Below are 19425 nucleotides of genomic sequence, written 5' to 3' on the forward strand. Positions count from 1 at the left end.
AGAACACGACAAATGGACACAGAGAGCAGACAGCCAGGGGTGGGAAGGGGGGGGAGGGGGGGTGGGGAGAAATAAATAAAAAACAAATCTTAAAAAAAAAAAGAATTTTTTTGCTTTTAAAGAAACTTCTCCCTCCCACAGTTTTCCACATTAACAACATCTTTCATTAGTGTGGTGGTACATTTGTTACTATTGATAAACACATTTTGAAGCATTGTTATTAATCACAGACTATAGTTAACATTATCCTTTACACTATGTCCCACACAATTGTATAGGTTTTGACAAAATGTATAATGGCCTGTATCCAACATTGCAATGTCATGTAAGACAATTTCAATGACCCAAAAATGCTCCCATGTTATACATATTCTTCCCTCTCTCTCCCCTTAGAACCTCTGGTGGCCACTGCCTTTATGTCAATGATCTAAGTTCTTCCATGGCTAGAATAATAATAAGTCTACTTTAGTCGAATGTTCATTCCCCCAATCTTGAGGGTTTAGGGATGCTGATGCCCACTCTGTTTCTGATTGAAAGGGGACTTAGGTCTGATGGGGCAGATCGATGGAACTATCTTTCTTGTAGTTATAGATAATCTGTTTTTTGGGATGGGTATGGTCCATAATCATCCTTTCATTAGTTTTTCTGGATTAGTCCAATGAACTGAAGGTAGATGTTGCAACTCTGCTGAGATTCTGAGCTCAACCAGCATATGAACAGATCAAGATTAAGTCTCTAGGACATATAATTAACAAGTATAGTGCTAATTATAAGTTCAAATAAAAGGGGCAGAAGAGCCACGAGTAGGGAAATGATAAATAAGCCTAATTCTGTTACACTGGGGAGCATATATTCCAAAGGAAGGCACACTGACAGAGTGCTGAATTCCTGAAATTGTCTGCCCTGCTTATAGTGTCTAGATGTCTATATTTTCCCTCTTTTGGTCAAGATCTTTTTCCAGACACATCGCTAGTCACCACTTGGTAATAATTCCTTGGTGCCAGGGAGGCTCATATCCAGGAGTCATGTCCCACACAGGGCAAGGTAGTGCATTTATATGCTGAGTTTGGCTTAGAGAGAGGACACATTTGAGCAATAAGGAGGCTCTCAGGAGATAACTCTTAGGCAATATATAATAGTAGGCTAAGTTTCAATTTCACAAGAAAAATTTATGGGTACAATCATCAATATTAAGGCCTGGTGTAATGGTCTGTCCTTCACTAGTCACTGCCCATGTACTCAAGAGATTCTTGCTGCTCTTTTAAAGAATGTAGCAGGGCTCCTCAGGATGGGAATTCGATATTCTTTTGGTTATTGTGTGGGTCTCCACACACTGAGACAATGCTCCATGAACACTTGAACATATTCATATGCCTTAGAGGCATACCCCAGGTGCACCCCTTCTCATACATCTCCCCATCACCGACATCACTGACAGTGATTCTTCCCTGCCATAGTTTGACCTTTCTGTGATCCAAAGCCTCTCCAAAAAAAAAAGCAAAAATAAAAACAAATTAATAATAAGATAAAATAATAGTAATGGTAATAAAAAGTAAAAAATAAAATACAAAATAAAAATTAATTTTAAAAATACATTGTGTCTTTCATCACTATAAGATCTGTTGTCTTTTATGTATAGTGAAAATTTCTTTCGTATGTTCCCACAATTTATTTATTTATTTTTTGCTTTATCTTCAAAAAAGCTTTAGGTTACAGAAAAGTCACACAGAAAATGCAGGAGATTCCCATATACCCAGTACCCTCCCCCTCTGCCGTTCTTCTCTATTAATAACATTTTACAGGTGGATGGTACATTTATTACAATTGTGTACAAATATTGAAGGATCATTGCAAAAAATTTTAAATTAGAACAGTTATTCTCAAACATTTTTGTTGCTGGATTCTCCAATCTGCTCCTGTAGTCAATCTGTTATGAAATCACTCATCTTGAAGCATCTGGAAATATCCACTGTGTACACACAAGAGAATGGGAGTGAAAAGTTAAATAACATCTTAACATTATTGTGAAAACCCTGAAAGGGGCTGGGGAACTTTTGTGGTAACAGGACCACACACTGAGAATGACTGGTTTAGAAGAATATTTGGTCCACTGAGAAAAAAATTCAGATATTCATAAATGAGAGTAAATAGATTTAGAATTTTAGGCCTAGAAGACACTGCCTTAGTTAATGCGTCATAATTTACAAACGCATTTTAAAATAATTTCTCCACTTTTTAGTTGTAGAAGTAGAGGTTAGTTTTAAAATTCTGAAAAGTACCACATATGAATTTGATAGTACCAAGTGCCAAAAATATAAGGATTTATAGTGAGCAGAACTTAAAAATTACTGTCTTCAGCAACTGATTTATCCCCTACTACTTTAACTAGATGCTACCATCCATCGTATTACCTAATGGAGAGTCAGCATAGCATAGTAGAAAGAGCTCAAGAGTTTGAATTCTAACTTCAGAGCTTACTGACTTTGTGAATTTGGGCAAGTTATTCCCTAAGGCTCAGCATCCTCATTTGTGAAATGGAGATAAAAGCACCTGCACCTCAAAGTTGTAAGGATTTATGGTGTGCGCGTGTGTGTGTGCACACATGCGTGTGTCAAATAATTAATAGCTGTGACTGTAAGGATTAAGCCCCCACCTCAAAATTTTGCATAGATTTTAAAAGACAGCAAAGGTGAATTCCACCTGATAACAGGTGGGGGCAGTGGTGAACTGCCTGAGCAGGAGGCTTTGGGAGCTCACGGGTACCGATGGGCTGCAATCACCCTAGTGACTTGACTCTCATCAGGCCAAATCCAAGCACAATGCAGTGGTGGCATCAGAGATGCAGGCCGATGAGAATAACAACAAGTAAAAGAGACAGGGAAACGAGAGCCAGTGTGAGCACAGGAGTGAAAGCCAAAGAAGCTGCCAGGTCACCAGAGGGATGAAGCAAATCAAGGCCAGGAACTAGGAGGAGTTAAAGACCTGGAAAGTGTAAAGAATTCTGAAAGAAATCCCAGGCCCTGGTTGGGCTTGATGAGGAAACTTTAAAGTGGTAGCCACAAAAAAAGAGGGTGAGCTGGGGGGCCTTTTACCATGCTTCTGTCTGGGCATCAGATGCATCCAGACTGGGTGAATATCCTCCCTGCCTCAGCTCCTCTTCATCTTGTAAGAGAAGAGTTCTTTCTTGTGGAAAACTCATCCATATAGAAAAGTAAGGCTGGCCCAACCTAGGGTGACCAAACTTCCTAGTGTGCCTGGAACTGAGGGGGTTCCCTGGGACAGGGGACTTTTAGTTTTAAAACTTGAAAAACCCAGGCAAACTAGGAGGAGTTGGTCACCCTGCCCCATAATATTATTGCACCTCTCCTCCCTCAAAAGAATACACACATTACCTAAGAATGTCCCCCCAGGACATTCTTCTCAGAGCTATCATCAAAGGACATCCTGTTACTTCTGGTTGGGCTAAGTAGATAGGATGCATGTCTTAATCTGCCAATGGTCATTTCACCCATTACAAGGAGAATTCCTGTCTGAGATAGAGAAATAAATACCAAGCCCTGAGGACAGTATTTGAATCTCTAGATCCAGCTGAACCCAAAGCAACTCCTACCCAGAAACCTTTTGGTGACATGCGCTTATAAATTCTCATCTGCCATTTGGATTTGGTTTCTCCTTTGGCTTAATATAGTCGGTACCTGGAATAGAAGGCAGATATACATCATAGAACACTTACAGGAATTTAGCTACCAGAAGCCTTTCTCACTTCATGAGAGTAGAGCTGACCAGACTGAAATTAGAGCAAGACTGCCTAAACTACAAGCTCCCCTGATTTGACCAATATCATATGATTGCCTAATATTGTCTTGATGTGTCTATTAGTATAGCTTTTACTTTGAAGTCTTCTGTTAGGTTTTGTCAGTGCCCTTTCTTCCCTAACTGTCCTCAGTACCTCCTCACTTCCCAGTCTTAGCTGTTCTAGCCCTAGGACTTGCTCTAAATTTCTAACCATATTTATTCAGCTGTCCATTAGTATTAAATTCTCCAGAATCCAGCAGTTTTTCTGGGCTTCTCACCATAAACAGCTTTCTCTTCCATACCTGACTACATCTTGGCCATGGCTAGCTGCTCTCTGCTGTTCCTACTTGGCCTTGCCTGTTATGACTTTGGTTCTAGGAGGGAAATTAGAACCAGGGAATAGAACTTTGGCTTAATCTTTGGATGACTGGATGATGTTCTTGGTTGCAACTACCTGGGTTTTTCATTATTGGAAAAATGGCCCTCTTCCAAATAATGCTTTTAGGCTTCGAATGCTGCTTAAGTGGTCAAAGACTTCCTCCCCCATATCATATAACTTTGGTTTTGTTGTTGAGTGTGGTAGGAGATGGGGAGTGGTGAGTTTGCATAATTCATTTGTGAAAATGCTGAGCTAGGAAGAGTCTGCTTCAATTATATAGTTTTCAAATTTTAGTGGCTATGAAAATAACTTGAGATGTTTATTTAAATTGCACATTTCTAGGCCCCACTTCCAGTGAATCTAATTTAGTAAGCCTGGGGTGGAACCCAGGAATAGGCATTTTAAGCAAGACCCTCAAGTAATTCTGATATAGTTGGTCTCCAGATCATAATTTGAGATACATTACTCTATGTTGTATTTAAATCATATATATAGTGAGAAATAAATGATCCAGGAAGTCTGGATGTATTAGACTAGATGGAGGATGGATGATCTTTTTGGTTTTCAGATGCCTTTTGGGCTTCTGTGATGTTTGGCTTATTTTCCTGTAGCGATTTTGTGGTCTTAGAAATCAGGATGGAGAAAGATGGCAGAAACAACATGTATATCCCACATATAAACCATAATATCCCACAAACCCCAAAGTATTGGAGATTGTTGGCCTGCCCCAATTGTGCATGTCATAGAGTGTCTTGAGGGGAGATGATGTCTCATATATGGACTGATTCAACTCAGCAAAGAGCCATTACTAGCAGAAGTTCAGGGTTTTACGGGAAAGTGTGCCACAGGTCCTTGGAGTTGATACTCAGAATTCAATGACGCTGCAATTCAACATGTACTAAAAGACAGTGTTCTTCAGTTGGGGCACTGTCACAGACTAGTTGGAAAGAAGTCTCAGAATACTTGAATCTGTATTATGGAAATCTGTATTATGGGAGGGATGGATATGTATCCATCCCTCCCAGATTCAGCACCAGGGTGATTGCATCCATGGTTCTACAAATGTGATGGAAGTTGTGATACCTCCAGCATACCTCAGGAAGTCATTCATATGTAATGGCTATGGAGCTCTATAGAGCTTTTTAATATTGCAACATTTGGGGCAACATTGGGTAAGAATATATGCTGTCTCTGGTTATCAGCCATAGTTAACAGTGTTTCTTGAAGCTTCTTACATTGGTAGAACCAGTTAGGGCTCTGTAGGATGATGACAGATTCAGGTGCTGAAGGTGGCTTCATGATGAGATCCACCCTTTGGTAGGGACCTCATTACACACTAGAGCTGATCGTTTCCATACAGTCTCTCCCCTTCGGCCTTGTAGGTGGCATAGTGGCTGGCCTGCCCAAATTTAGAGGAAGGGAAAGGTGGAGTCAGGTTAGCCTAAATGCAAGTTTAAAATGGTCCCCAAAGAAACGACCAAATCTGAGAGTAATTATGCAGATACCTGAGCCAACATTTAAAGGGCATTGAATCAGCTTCAATCAAGATGCACCAGTAATCTGGACAGAATCACAACTATCTCCACTTAGGTTGCCCAAATGGACTGACTGATCAGAGTTTCCTGAAACTCATTATCTAGAGTAGTACTATTCCAGTCCAAACTGAGTGAGCTAAATGACATGAGTAACCTATTCCCAAGAGTAAGCTATAGCTCTGTTATTGCCATTGGAGCTCCCAGACCCAACCACACACTACCTCTTGGCATCCTTCAAAATCTACCCAAATTTCATTGTGGAGCTCCCATAATAGCTGAATGAGAGAATGTATTTATTATCACTAGAGCTTTATTTGTCTTGGTCTACTGAAGAGGTGGTTTATCTGGAAGCCCAAACTTCAAGTCACTTGTGCTGTAGTCTCGAAGCCAAAGATTTTAGCAGTAGCTAGAATTACCCCAAGAAGTTGAACAGTCTTCTTTTTTATTTCAAATTTATTTGGAAGATTGAGGGGGTAAATTATAAGGGAATCAAGGGTAGAAAATGATGGACCTCAGTCTTCGGAATACTTGGGAGTGCTGTGACTTTTCCCATGGCCTTGGACTGGGAGTGGTATTTCTCTCTTTGTTTTAGGGGTTAATGGACACTGTTGGCATGGATTGGCATTAGTGAGAGCCCTCAGGCACTTAATCTCAGAGACTCAGGTGCTAAGTTGGCATTGTAATCTCTACCCAATGGGTGAGAAATGGGGAAAACAGCCATGGAGTGGAGAGCTAATTGCTCAAACTTGTCTAGAAGCAGGTGGACATACTTACAAGGGAAAAGGAGGCCAGGGTGGAACTAGGCAATGCCAAGTAACTAGAATGAAGTCATGTCTGAGGAAGAAACTGGGGACTGAGGAAGAAACTGAGGAAGAAAATAGGGACTGAGAGCTGAAGTCTAAACACCTCACCTCCAGAAAAACAATAGGGTCAAATTCAGGACTCAGAAAATCTCAGGATCTGGAGTGCCTGGTAGAGGGTTGACACCTCAGGTCTCGTGTGGAAGATCAGGGTCCTTTGGATGAGGTAGACTGGGGATTCTGACATGACCTTGCTTAGTCTAAAGAATCCCCATGTGACTTCTTCACCCTTCATTCATTCAGTCAGCCATCATATATTAAATATCTACAACATGTCAGTCATTACTATAAAATATACATATAAATTAGTGAGAAAAAAGACATTCAAGATCTCAGTTATACTCTGTTAAACAAAAATATATAGGAAGAATAAGTGAGGCACAAAAGGACAAATATTGTATGGTCTCATTAATATGAGCTGAAATGATGAGTAAACTCATAGAGGTAAACTCTAGAATATAGGTTACTAAGAAATTGAACGTGGGTTGAAAATGAGAACTAACACTTAATGTATACAGAATTTTAATAAGTTTTATTATAAATGTGTGGAAATGATACAATCAATGGTAATACATTATAGTGAGTATAACTAACACTGCTGAGTTATAAATGTGATTGTGGCTGAAAGGGGTAGTCTAGCGATGCAATATTTCAACTGAAAGGAAGCTAGGGAAACGGACTTGGCCCAGTGGTTAGGGCGTCCATCTACCACATGGGAGGTCTGCGGTTCAAACCCCGGAGCTGGCCCACGTGCAGTGCTGATGTGCGCAAGGAGTGCCGGGCCATGCAGGGGCATCCTCCGGGCAAGGAGTGCGCACTGTAAGGAGAGCCGCCCAGCGCGAAGGAAAGTGCAGCCTGCCCAGGAATGGCACCACACACACAAGAGCTGACACAACAAGAAGATGCAACAGAGACACAGATTCCCGTGCCGCTGACAACAGCAGAAGTGGACAAAGAAACAAGAAGCAGCAAATAGACACAGAGAACGGATAACCGGGGGGCGGGGGGGAGAGAAATAAGTAAATAAATAAATCTTTTTTAAAAAAAGAAAGGAAGCTAGAGAATAATGTAGGGACTGTATAACAGTGATTTTGGTAGTGGATGAAGATTGTGGTTAATAGTATAATTAAGAATGTTCTTTACAGAGTGGTAAGTATACGGTGATATATAGGAAAATTACAGCTGATGTAATTTATGGGTTATAATTCACAGTAGTATTGTAATATTTTTGCAACAATGGCAAAGAAGATATATCAATTCTAAGGGACAACAACAGGGAGAGTATAAGGGGGCATGGGATTTTTCCTTTTGGAGTAATGACAACATTCTAAAACAGACTGAGTTGATGATGGCGCTACTCTGTGATGAAAATGAGAACCATTGAATATATACTTAGAATGGATTTTACAAAGCATGGAACTGTGCAACACAATGAATACTGTGTGGAAAATGGACTTTGGTTAACAGAACAAATATGAGAACATTCTCTCATGGACTGTAACAAGTGTATAATACTAATAGAGAGTGTTATTAACTGGGTGAGTTAGGGTAAAATACACCAAATGTAAGATATTTGCCATGATTAGTAATGTTTTGATGATTCTGATTCTCTTTCATAGTTTGTAACAATTGTTTCCAATAATGCAAGATGTTGGTAGTGGGTAATGTATGGGAGTCCTGTATGGTGATACGCATGTTTGTTTTGTAAGTTCAAAACTTATACTATATGTATTAGTTAGCCAAAGGGGTGCTGATGCAAAATACCAGAAATTGGTTGGTTTTTATAAAGGGTATTTATTTGTAGTAGGAGCTTACAGATACCAGGCCAGAAGGCATAATTTACCTCCCTAACCAAGGTCTATTTTCACATGTTGGAGCAAGATGGTTGTTGGTGTCTGTGAGGGTTCAGGCTTCCTGGGTTCCTCCCATCCAGGGTCTTGCTTCTGTCTGGGTTCAAGGTTCCTTTCTTTCCAGGGCTTGCTTCTTCCTGGGCTCAGGGTTCCTCTCTTCCTGGGGCTGGCTTCTCTCTCCTCTGTGAGCTTACTTCTCCAGCTTAAGACTTCAGAATCAAATTCCAACATCAAAACTCCAACATCAAAAATCCTCAACTCTGTCCTTTGCCATGCCTTTTGTCTGTGAGTCCCACCCCTTGGTGGGTGGGGACTCAGTGCCCTAATGATGTGGCCCAATCAAAGCCCTAATCATAACTTAATCATGTCCAGGTACAGACCAGATTACAAACATAATCCAATAGCTATTTTTGGAATTCATAGCTACATCAAACTGCTACACTATGCACTTATTGTTTATGGATGTTCTTGTATGAATGATAAACTTCAATTAAAAAGTTGAAAAAAGAAAACATATATAGAAAGAAGTTCATTTTTACAGGACCAGAATAACTCTTAGTCAAGATATATCAGTCTTCACAATGCAATGCTCTTTCACAACTATGCTACTGGCAGCAGGCCCAGCTGGTCTGCCCTGCACTGCTGTTTCTTAGTATTTTGTAGCCAAGCAGGGGTATCATTGCCTAAGGCTGTGCATCCATTTATTTTTTATCATGTTTCCTCAATTTCCAATTACTTTCTCTTTTTTTCATGTCAGAGTAGCTACTTAAAATCTTGCAGCCATTGATGCTTTATATGTGCCCTACTCAGGTACAGTGTTAAAAAGCACCTGTATTTCTAAGATAATTTAATTCTCAGAATCTGGACTTTCCTTAATTGTGATACAATGCTTTCTGCTAAAGATAGTGAGAATGGTAGCATTATTGTTTAGGCTTTAAACAAACCTATATTTATTACTGAATCGAAATTTCTGAGAGACATTAAAAGCTTTAGCATAATTTAGAACCATTTGTTGATTGCTTACTGTGTCAGATATTGTGCTGAACACTTACCAAAATCTTTGGTAAGCCCAGCTTAGTAAAGATGTCTAATAATTTCACTATGAGATGTTAATGGCTACTAATGCCAAGTTATCTTTCTTGGGGATCCTGCCATTTTTAACAGTACCGAAGTGCCAGTTTTTTTAATTTATATTTTTTATTTCTTTTTAAAAGATACATAGATTATGTAAAATGTTACATTAAAAAATATAAGGGATTCCCATATGTCCCACTCCCCCACACACACCTCCCACTTTTCCCACATTAACAACTTCTTTCATTAGTGTGGTATATTCATTGCAATTGATGGTCACATTTTGGAGCATTGCCACACAGCGTGGATTATAGTTTACATTGTAGTTTACACTCTCTCCCACTTCATTCTGTAGGTTATGGCAGGATTTACAACGTCGTCATCTGTCTTTGCAGCGTCATTCAGGACAATTCCATGTCCCAAAAATGCCCCCATATTACACTTGTCTTTCCTTCTCCTTGTCCTCAGAACTTCCAGTGGCCGCTGTCTCCACATCAATGATATAATTTCTTCCATTACTAGAATCACAAAAAGTCTATAGTAGAATACAAGTAAGTCTACTGTAGTTCATATTTTATTCCCCAATCCTGAGGATTCTGGGATGGTGATGTCCACTCCACCTCTAACTGAAAGGGGACTTCAATCCCATATGGCTAATGGATAGGACTCTCTTGCTTGCAGTTGTAGACTCTCTCAGTTCCTTGGTGTGGTTCCTCTTCTGTCCCTTTTATTGACTCTATATTTGGTGCTGAAGTTGGTAGGTGTCTGTCCAAGAGATTTGAGTCTCTGGGCTGTCCATGTGCCAGCTGGGCCCTGAGCCTCAACAGAGCTGCAACACTTACTCTCCAGTTCATTGGACTAACCCACGACAGTTAACAAGGAGGCGAGGGTGAACTGCAAATTTTATAAAATTAAAATATTGAATCTTTACACCAATGATAGGCTATAGTAGGAGCAATATTTGGCAAGAAGACTTTCTAAAAATTTTGAAATTAAGGAATTACCCTCATAAACTGTGAGCCAACCACCAATCTGGAGTTTCAGTGATAGTAGTGATCATAGCTGGCTTTCAACGCTAATGCCCTCGGTGAGCTGTCCAGGGTTCTGACTAGTACCTTTTCTGCTCTTTGTATGTTGATGCTGGTGTTTTTACCTTAAATCCTGAATTCGTTGGATATAGGCTGTGAGCACTAATCTTGACTAAGTAAGTCTGTAGTTTATCCTGAGCCTTCTTTACTGCATGAAAAATTAAATTGATTATAGGGTGCCAGGAATTTTAAATTGAGTAACATGATTCACAGAGTCCAAAGACTTAGACTTTAGTAACAGTTGCACCATACATTATCCGTGGGACTTTGCAGAAATTCTAATAGTTTAAGAACCTCAGTTTTCTCATCATCTCTGGTCATTAAAATATGAAAAATATCTACAACATAAATGACAAAAATAAAATAAAAAGTATTTAAAATATATGAAAAAAAGAAAAATATGATTATAAAAGTAAGCACAGGACACAAAAGGCCCTACAAGATAAGAAATACAAATTACCCACACAATATACAAAAATTAACTTGAAATGAAACAAATACCTAAATGTAAAACCAAGAACTGTAAAGCTCTTAGAAGAAAACATAGATGTAATTCTTCACATGTTGGTTTAGGCAATGGTTTCTTAGACATGACACCAAAAGCACAGATAACAAAAGAAAAAATAGATAGATTGGGATTCGCCAGAATAAAAAATGTTTGTGCTGTAGAGGGCACCATCAAGAAAGTGAGACAATGTACAGAATGGGAGAAAATATTTTCAAATCATATATCTGATAATGGACTTTATCTAGAGTATATAAAAAGCTCATATAACTCAATAATGTAAAGGTAAATGATTCCATTGAGAATGGGTAAAGGATATGAATACACATTTCTCCAAAGAAGATATACAAATGGTCTATAAGCACATGAAAAGATGCTCAACATTAGCTATCAGGAAAATGCAAATCAAAACCACAATTAGATACCTTCACATCCACTAGGATGTCTAAAATGAAAGAAGATAATAACACATGTTGGTGACCATGTGGAGAAATAGTCATACACAGCCAAGGGGATTGTAAAATAGTAGAGCTGCTTTGGAAGACAGTCTGGTAATTCCTCTAACAGGTAAACATAATACTTAGCAATTCTGTGCCTAGGTATTTATCCCCCCAAAATTCAAAACATGTCTACACAAAAACTTATGAAGTTCATTCATAACAGCATTATTCTTAATAGCCAAAAAGTGGAAACAACCCTAATGTCCATCAACTGATGAATGGATACACAAATGTGGTATATACATACAATGAATAGACTATTAGTTGGCCGTAAACATTAATGAAATATCATATTCTAACATGGATGGATATTGAAAACATTATACTAAGTGAAAGAAACTAGTCACAAAAGACTACATATTGATTCCATTTATATGAAACGGTCAGAATAAGTAAATCTGTAGAGACAGAAAGTAAATTTGTGCCTTCCTAGGGCTGAAGAATTAGGCAGTGGGTTAGGAAAAATGGTAGGTGACTGCCAATGAATACAGGGTTTCTTTTTGGAGCAAGGGTAATGTTTTTAAATTGGTTGTGGTGATGGTTGTACAACTCTGTGAATATGCTTAAAATCATATAGTTGTTTATTTAAAATAGATGAATTGTGTGCTATGTGAATTATATCTCAATAAACCTGTTAACAAAAGAAAGTACAAATTACCAAGCAACACATGAAAAAACTCCTAATTCATTGGCCATTAAATAAATAAATAATAAAATCACTATGAGATACCATATATCCTTTATCAAATTGTAGAAATTAAACCACGTGTGTGTGCGTGTACAGTGTTGGGAAGAATAGAAAGAAATGACACCCTCTAAGTAGGTCAGTAAAAGTGCAAATTAGGTCAGTCAATTTTGAGGGCCACTTGACATTATGTATCAAACACTTTAAAGATGTGCATCTCTTAGAACAGATCATTACACTTAGAGAAAACTGCACGAAGGAATGGGTTCAAATTTATGCAAGCATCTAGCTATAAGGAAGTTCATTATAATATTGCTTATAAAATTAAAAATTTACAAAACACCAAGAGTCCATAATTCAATCACATGCTATTCATTAAATAGCAATGTTATTGTACATGAATATTAATTGACATGGATAGATGTTCATAGTATGAGAGAAAAATTAGACACTGTAATGGCATTTTAAGTAACAAATGCTGGTTTAGAAAGATATATGCCTCTTGGATGGTGAAATTACAAGTATTTACAAAAAATGTCTTGTTGCCTAACTAAGGCTAAAATTTATAGTGTCAAGAGTAGAGATCTGGGGCTAAAACACCTAGGTTCACATCTCAGCTCTGCCTTTTACTATTTGTGTGACATTATGTAAGGTGATTGATCTCTCTTACTCAGTTTCCTGAGGTATCTATCCCATAATATTATGAGCAATGATTTAATATATGTAACATAGATTAGTCCTTGACACCCTTCATAATAAATGTTAGCCATTTATTGTTGTTGTGATTATATTAAGGACATCCCATTGTTCTCCATGAAAATATTCTGCTTACAAGATTTTTTAAGGGTCAAATGAGACCTGTAAATGTATATATTTTATAAATTGCAAAGAACTATCCAAAGACTAATCACCTCTGTTGGTTAGTTTGCATCTCAACCAAAGAACTTTTATTGAGTCAAAGCATAGCAACTTCAAGTTACATATCTCTTAATTCAAGTTTTTGCCCAAAGAAATTTTTAAAAGCTTGTAATTTTACTCATATGTACAAATGCAACTGAGTTTAATGAAAAGTGACCAGCTTTCCTCTTCTCACCTCTACTGGAGGACAAAGGAAGCATCTATGTTTTATTCCCTCAGATGTCAGATTAAATAACAGCAGCCACTTTCCATGGACAGAAGGAGCCTATTGTGTTGTGTGCTACACTTGTGAGTGCTATACTGGTCTCCTGAAGAAAACACAGCTGTCACGTGCACCTATCTGTAATCTCTATAAGTTATGGTTTCAACCTAAACATTCTTTCACTGCAGTAGGAAATGGAGAACTCTTTGTTATATCAAATTCAAGAACCTACACATTTTTTTAGAGGTGTGAAAATCATGTTACAAAATGATCTAGATGCTACATAGCCAAATTAAGCCCTGAATGAACCCCACACACAATGATTTCGGAGAAATTTAAGACACTAAAGTGAGTCTCATTTTGTCGCTTATCCTATTGTCAATAGGAATGATTTCCTTCTCTCCTAAAGTGGTTCAAAATTAGAATCTTGAAAACAAAAAAGTAGGATATTGGCTGGGGCTTTATAAGTTTATACACACACATACACACACACAGGACCACCTGTATAAGCCAGAGAAGGCAAATGCTTGGCATGTTTTGCCTATCCCCATCCCCGTTTACTTGCCTAAACGTAGCTATTACTTATCCTTCCAGACCCGCTTTCTTACTGAACCAGAACATGACTCAAAATTCTTTCTCAGTAGACCTCTCCAAGCATTCTTTACTAATCATTCAATGAACCCTATTTGCCATTCGTAATATAGGCTGTGTAAAATTAAAATACATACAAATATATATATATTTTGACCCAACCACAAATAAAGTTCGAAGTATATTTATCTTTATATAAAGTTGTCTTTCAGAATATAGGGATTGCAAGTAGAAACAGCATAACAGTTACAAGGTAGAGGAACATTCTTCAACTAATTAGTTTTGTCTGACTAAAGTGGTTTCTGTTGACTATTTGGTCTTTACAAATATACTCGGGCATAACATTTACCACTATAAGCCATTTCTTAGAAATTTGGCATGTACTATTATCAATATAATTAGTAATACCCTTTACATATATCATCCCTTCAGTACAATCCTGAACCAAACACTATGTATTAAACTATCTAGGATATAGTTGAGGAAACTGCAACACAGAGATATCAAGTAACATCAATATTGAGGCTGGACAGGACTTCATCTTGGTTGAAGTTTGGAACTCTTTCTGCATGTTCCCACTCCACTTCCTCCATGAGATAAGGTTTGGTCTAAGTTAAGAAACATGTGTTAAATAAATGCTCCTTGCCAGATTCCTTCTTTTGACATGAACAAAACTTCTTTTAAAAAATAAAACAAATAAAAAAAACAATAGCTGAAGACGAAACATCACAGTTCTTTTGTCTCAGCTCTTCTTGCTAAGAATCCCTTAAACTGCCAACCGTATTTTCTTTGACTTAACAGCATAACTTAGAGTAACCATGCAAGCCCTGGAATTCCATTGCTGACTGTGTTTCTAAAAAACATACTTTTATTACAGAAGTTGTGGATCCACAAAATAATAATGCTCATTTATAGAACTCCCACACAACACCCTTTCACCAATACACCACACTGTTGTGGAACATTTGTTACATATTATGAGATAGTATCATTAGGCTATTATCATTAATTATGGTCCATAGCATACATTTGACATATTTTTTCCATACTCCTATTAATAACACAGTACATCTTTGGCATTGATGCAAGAATATTAACCATTACTGATAACTATAGTCCATAGGTTACATTAAATGTATTTTTCTCATTCTTCTCCACATTCCCACACTCTGCAATAGAGACATATATCCATTCTAGTTGACAGGACATTTTTTTGCATTTGTATTATTAACCACAATGTTCACCCACCTCTGGGTTTACTGTGTTATTCAGACCCTAGATTATCCTCTAGCTTTCTTTCAATTGACATTTACATCCCTAGACTACCCGTTTCAGCCGCAATCCCATTTATAAACCAGCTGCTACTCAATATATATAATGTTACCTTCAACTCTATCCACTTCCACACTTTTAAAGTCAAGTTAATTAAAACTTCTACATACATTACGCACCAGTACTCCTTCCCAGCCCTCCTCTTATTGCCCAATAACCTATACGCTACATTTTAACTCCATGCATTTAGTATTTAGTTCATACTTGTGAAACCATGCAACATTTGTATTTTGTGTCTGGCTTATTTCACTTAGCACAAAGTCTTCAACATTCATCCATGTCATTGTATGTGTCCTAATTTCGTTTCTTCTTACTGCAGCATAGCTTTCCATCATACACACACACACACATACATTTTGTTTATCCATTCACTGGTTGATAGACACTTGAGTTTTTCCCATCTTTTGGCAATTGTGAATTACACCATTATGAACTTTGGTGGGCAAAAGTCTATTCATGTCACAGTTTTCAGTTCTTCTGGATATATTCTTAGTAGAGGAAGTGCTGGATCATACGGCAAGTCTGTATTTAGCTTCCTGAGGAACTGCCTAAGTGTCTTCCACAGGGATTGCACCATCTTACAATCCCACCAACAGTGGAATGTTCCTATTTCTCCACATCCTCTCCGGCACTTGTTTTGTTTTCTTAATAATGGCCTTTCTATGCAGTGTGAGATGATATCTCATCATTGCTTTGATTTGCATTTCCCTAATAGCTAGTGAATATTTTTTGTGTACTTTTGTCCATTTGTATTTCCTTTCTGGAGAAATACCTATTTAAGTTTTTTGTTCATTTTTAAACTGGGTTGTTTGCTCTATTATTGTTGAGTTGTATGATCTCTTCATATAGAATGGAAATCAAACCCTTATCCAATATGTGTTTTCCAAATATTTTCTGTGATTGAGTGGGTTGCCTTTTCAACTTCTTGATGAAGTCCTTTGAATGACAAAAGTGTTTAAGTTTGAAGAAGTCCCATTAATCCATGTTTTCTTTCATTGCTCATGCTTTCAGTATAAGGTTAAGAATGCACCATCTACCTCCAGGTCTTGAAGATGTTTCCCTGCATTTTCCTCTAGGAGCTTTACGGTTCTAGTTTTTATGTTTAGGTCTTTGATCTATATTGAGTTAATTTTTGTATAAGGTGTGAGATGGTGTCCTCTTTCTTTCTTTTGGCTATGAATATCCATTTCTCTCAGCACCATCTGTTGGATAGACTGTTCTGCCCCAGCTGGGTAGATTTGACAGGCTTGACAAAAATCACTTGACCATAGATATCAGGGTCTGTTTCTGAACCATTGTCTTTGTTCCATTGGTCTGTTGTCTATCTTTTATGCCAGTACCATGCCGTTTTTTACCACTGTAGGTAGGTAATGTTATTTAAAGTGCTGACTGTGTTTTATGCCCACAAATTTTCAGATTAGTTATAGGAATGTAAATACAAAGTATATATTACTGAAAAACATTAGTCATTTCAATAATGAAATCCATAGCATAAACCCGAAAATTTCTTCACCCCAAAAGATCATTATTTGTATACATCTACAGGTGGAACCTAATAAGCAAAGATAGTTGCTAAAGCTGAAACATTGCACACATCTCTTTTCAGCAGGGCAAAATAGACTAAGTTATCAAAATGGGATTGTCCATTTTCTCTAACAAGTGAAAAGCTAAACATCCACACATTCTCAGTTAGAATATTGATCAGTATCTGATGAAATATGGAAAATAATTGGAATCATATTTGCAATCTTATCTGTATAAGAATAAAGAGCTAAGAAGCTTGTAGAAGTATTCCAACTTTAAATGACTTTCATTAATGTTTTTTAGAGGAAAAAATCCTCTATTATTCTGTATGTTACACTCTTACCATAATAATTCTCAAATATTTGGCCGCCATCAAAAACAACTTATAAAGTTACATCACTAGCATTTTCTGTATTCTTGGCGTGTTATCAATAATGAAGCTGTGAGAAATTTCCATCTGGTATTTCTGATCCTTTAGGGGGGGGGGTTGAACAACAGATTTGAAAAAAGCTCACAAGTGCCCTCTTATTACACAAAAGGATTAAACTCCATGGAAAAGACAGCCATAGAATAAACTTTTTCATCTTTAAGGTTTCTTAAACAGCCTCTTGTTTTCCCATGAAAAGATTTTGAAAACCGTGATGATCCTTGATAGCCAAGAATTTTTTTTTGTTTTGGAGGGGTAATCCTTTTTTTATAGCTTTACTGAGGTATAATTGATATACAAAAAGTTGCACATATTTACAGTGAAAAATCTGATGAGTTTTGACATATGTATACACCAGTGAAACCATCACTGTAATCAAAAGAATGAACATATCCATCATGGGAGATAATTTTTGAAGGTATCAATAATGTAAAATGTGATAACCATCTTATCTTCAGGGGCATCTGCCAGATAGTAGGCCTTATTTTTTGTCTTTTGTGTTAACAAATTTCTGTAACTTATTGTCACTGAGCATGTTTCGAACAGTAGTGTACTAGCAAGATAAAGAAATGGGAAGATTTAGGTTTTTTAGTTTTAGAACTTATGAGGAACACTTTGGGGCTGAAATTGGCTTTTGAATATACAAGTGGACAAACGTGAAACCTTCAGAGTGCATATGACAGCTCTGAGTCCCACAGACCATAACCGTATGCTGTGCTCCGTGCCTCACCTTTTCTGGAGGAGCAGGCAAGCTTATTCCCCTACCCTCTGTGTTGGCCTGAACCTTATTTTTTCAAACCACATCATTTAATAGATGATTTTAGAAGCAATAAAAGCACAAACGTTTTTTGAAAAGATGGGTCTAAATATGGGAACAATACATTATAAGGTAAGTCCCTTTCTCTTCCCTCCCTCGCTTTATCTGTCAAATCTCCCATCTTAGAGCTGTAAAGAAAAAAGCTTCTTGGAATGACCAACTCTTCAAATAAAATAGGCTCTGCAAAGGCAGCTTCTTATTTATATTACTTTGGCTCAGAATTTCTAAAAGGAAACTAAGCTTTTTGTACTGCCTATTTGCATCCTATTTGCACTCAGGGCTGGTAGAGATGAAGTCCGGTAAGCATTTTTCGGAGACTCTCCTGATTGTCTTTTCTGTACTTCAGCTCGTTTCTGGAAACAACAGTTTAAGGACGCAGGCTTTAACCTCGGGGTTGCAGATTCCCTTGTCTCCGTCTGTGACCAACACCCATCCCTACCATCTCCAACCCTTCACCCTGCAGACTCAGGCCCCACCCCCAGCGGATGCTAGGCACCCTCCCAACTGTGGCCCCAAGATCTCCTGTTCCGTTTTTCCTTCCAGTCCCAGGACACCAGGCAGGGCTTAACTTCGTCGCCTCTCCATTCCTGTTTCAGCCGGGGGCTGCGTCTACCTGCTGATCCTCTCCCTCTGCCCCTCCCCAAGTGAGGGGAAAATTCGAGTGGACTTGGCACATCCCCCAATCGAGGCCTGCCTTTAGCAAGCCCGGGGCTGACGCGTGCCTAGGAAGACTCGGAAGAAGCAGGCCATTTTCACCTGCGTAATAACAGGCTTGGGAGTAGCGAAAGAGCAGCGGCAGCAGGGACTGGAGGAGGAGGAGGAGGAGCGGCGGCGGCGGGGCCGGAGGAAGAGGAGGAGGAGGAGGGCGAGGAGGAGGAGCCGAGGCGGGAAGAGCGGCAGGCGGCGGCTGGGTCCGAGCTGCGGCGGCGGCGGCGCGGAGACAACGCAGCCTCCCAAGTCCAGGGTCCCGGCGGGGGCAGCAGCAGGGAGCGCCCGGCCGCCCAGCTCCTCGTCCCGGCCCACAGCCTCGCCGCGCCCGGGGGACCCCAGCCATGGCCGCGCCGCCCGAGCCGCACGACGAGCTGCCGCCGCCGGCCGGCCCCGGGTCCCAGTGGTGTGGGGACCGGGGAGAGGCGGAGGCCGAAGCGGTGGCGCCGAAAGTGGCCGAGCCGGCTCCGGGGCCCGAGGAGCCGGGCCGGGGCTTGGGCGCCGGGGCCGGGGCGGCCGAAGCCGCGCCGAGGGAGCCCGGCGGGGGCCCCGCCCGGCCGCCGCCCGTTGCCATGGAAACTGCATCCACAGGTACGGCGGTCCCGCGCTCGGCTCGCGAACGCGCGGTGGGCCCG

At 39.2% G+C, this 19425-nt stretch overlaps 1 protein-coding gene across 2 annotated transcripts in view; it reads left to right on the plus strand.

Moving 5' to 3' along the window:
• RTN1 (reticulon 1) overlaps nucleotides 1-19425 on the plus strand; it is a 521272-nt gene that overhangs the window by 214608 nt on the left and 287239 nt on the right. The window contains exon 1 of one of the 2 annotated variants that reach the window (XM_058293347.2): nucleotides 18939-19381. The exons of the other annotated variant lie outside the window; for it this stretch is intronic. Coding sequence (XP_058149330.1) covers nucleotides 19135-19381 — 247 coding nt within the window. The 5' untranslated portion in view covers nucleotides 18939-19134. Of the gene's footprint in view, nucleotides 1-18938; nucleotides 19382-19425 lie in introns of those variants that run through there. 2 annotated transcript variants of the gene reach the window in all.

The sequence above is a fragment of the Dasypus novemcinctus genome, chromosome 3 (genome assembly GCF_030445035.2).
Source record: "Dasypus novemcinctus isolate mDasNov1 chromosome 3, mDasNov1.1.hap2, whole genome shotgun sequence".
Classification (NCBI taxonomy): Eukaryota; Metazoa; Chordata; class Mammalia; order Cingulata; family Dasypodidae; genus Dasypus; species Dasypus novemcinctus.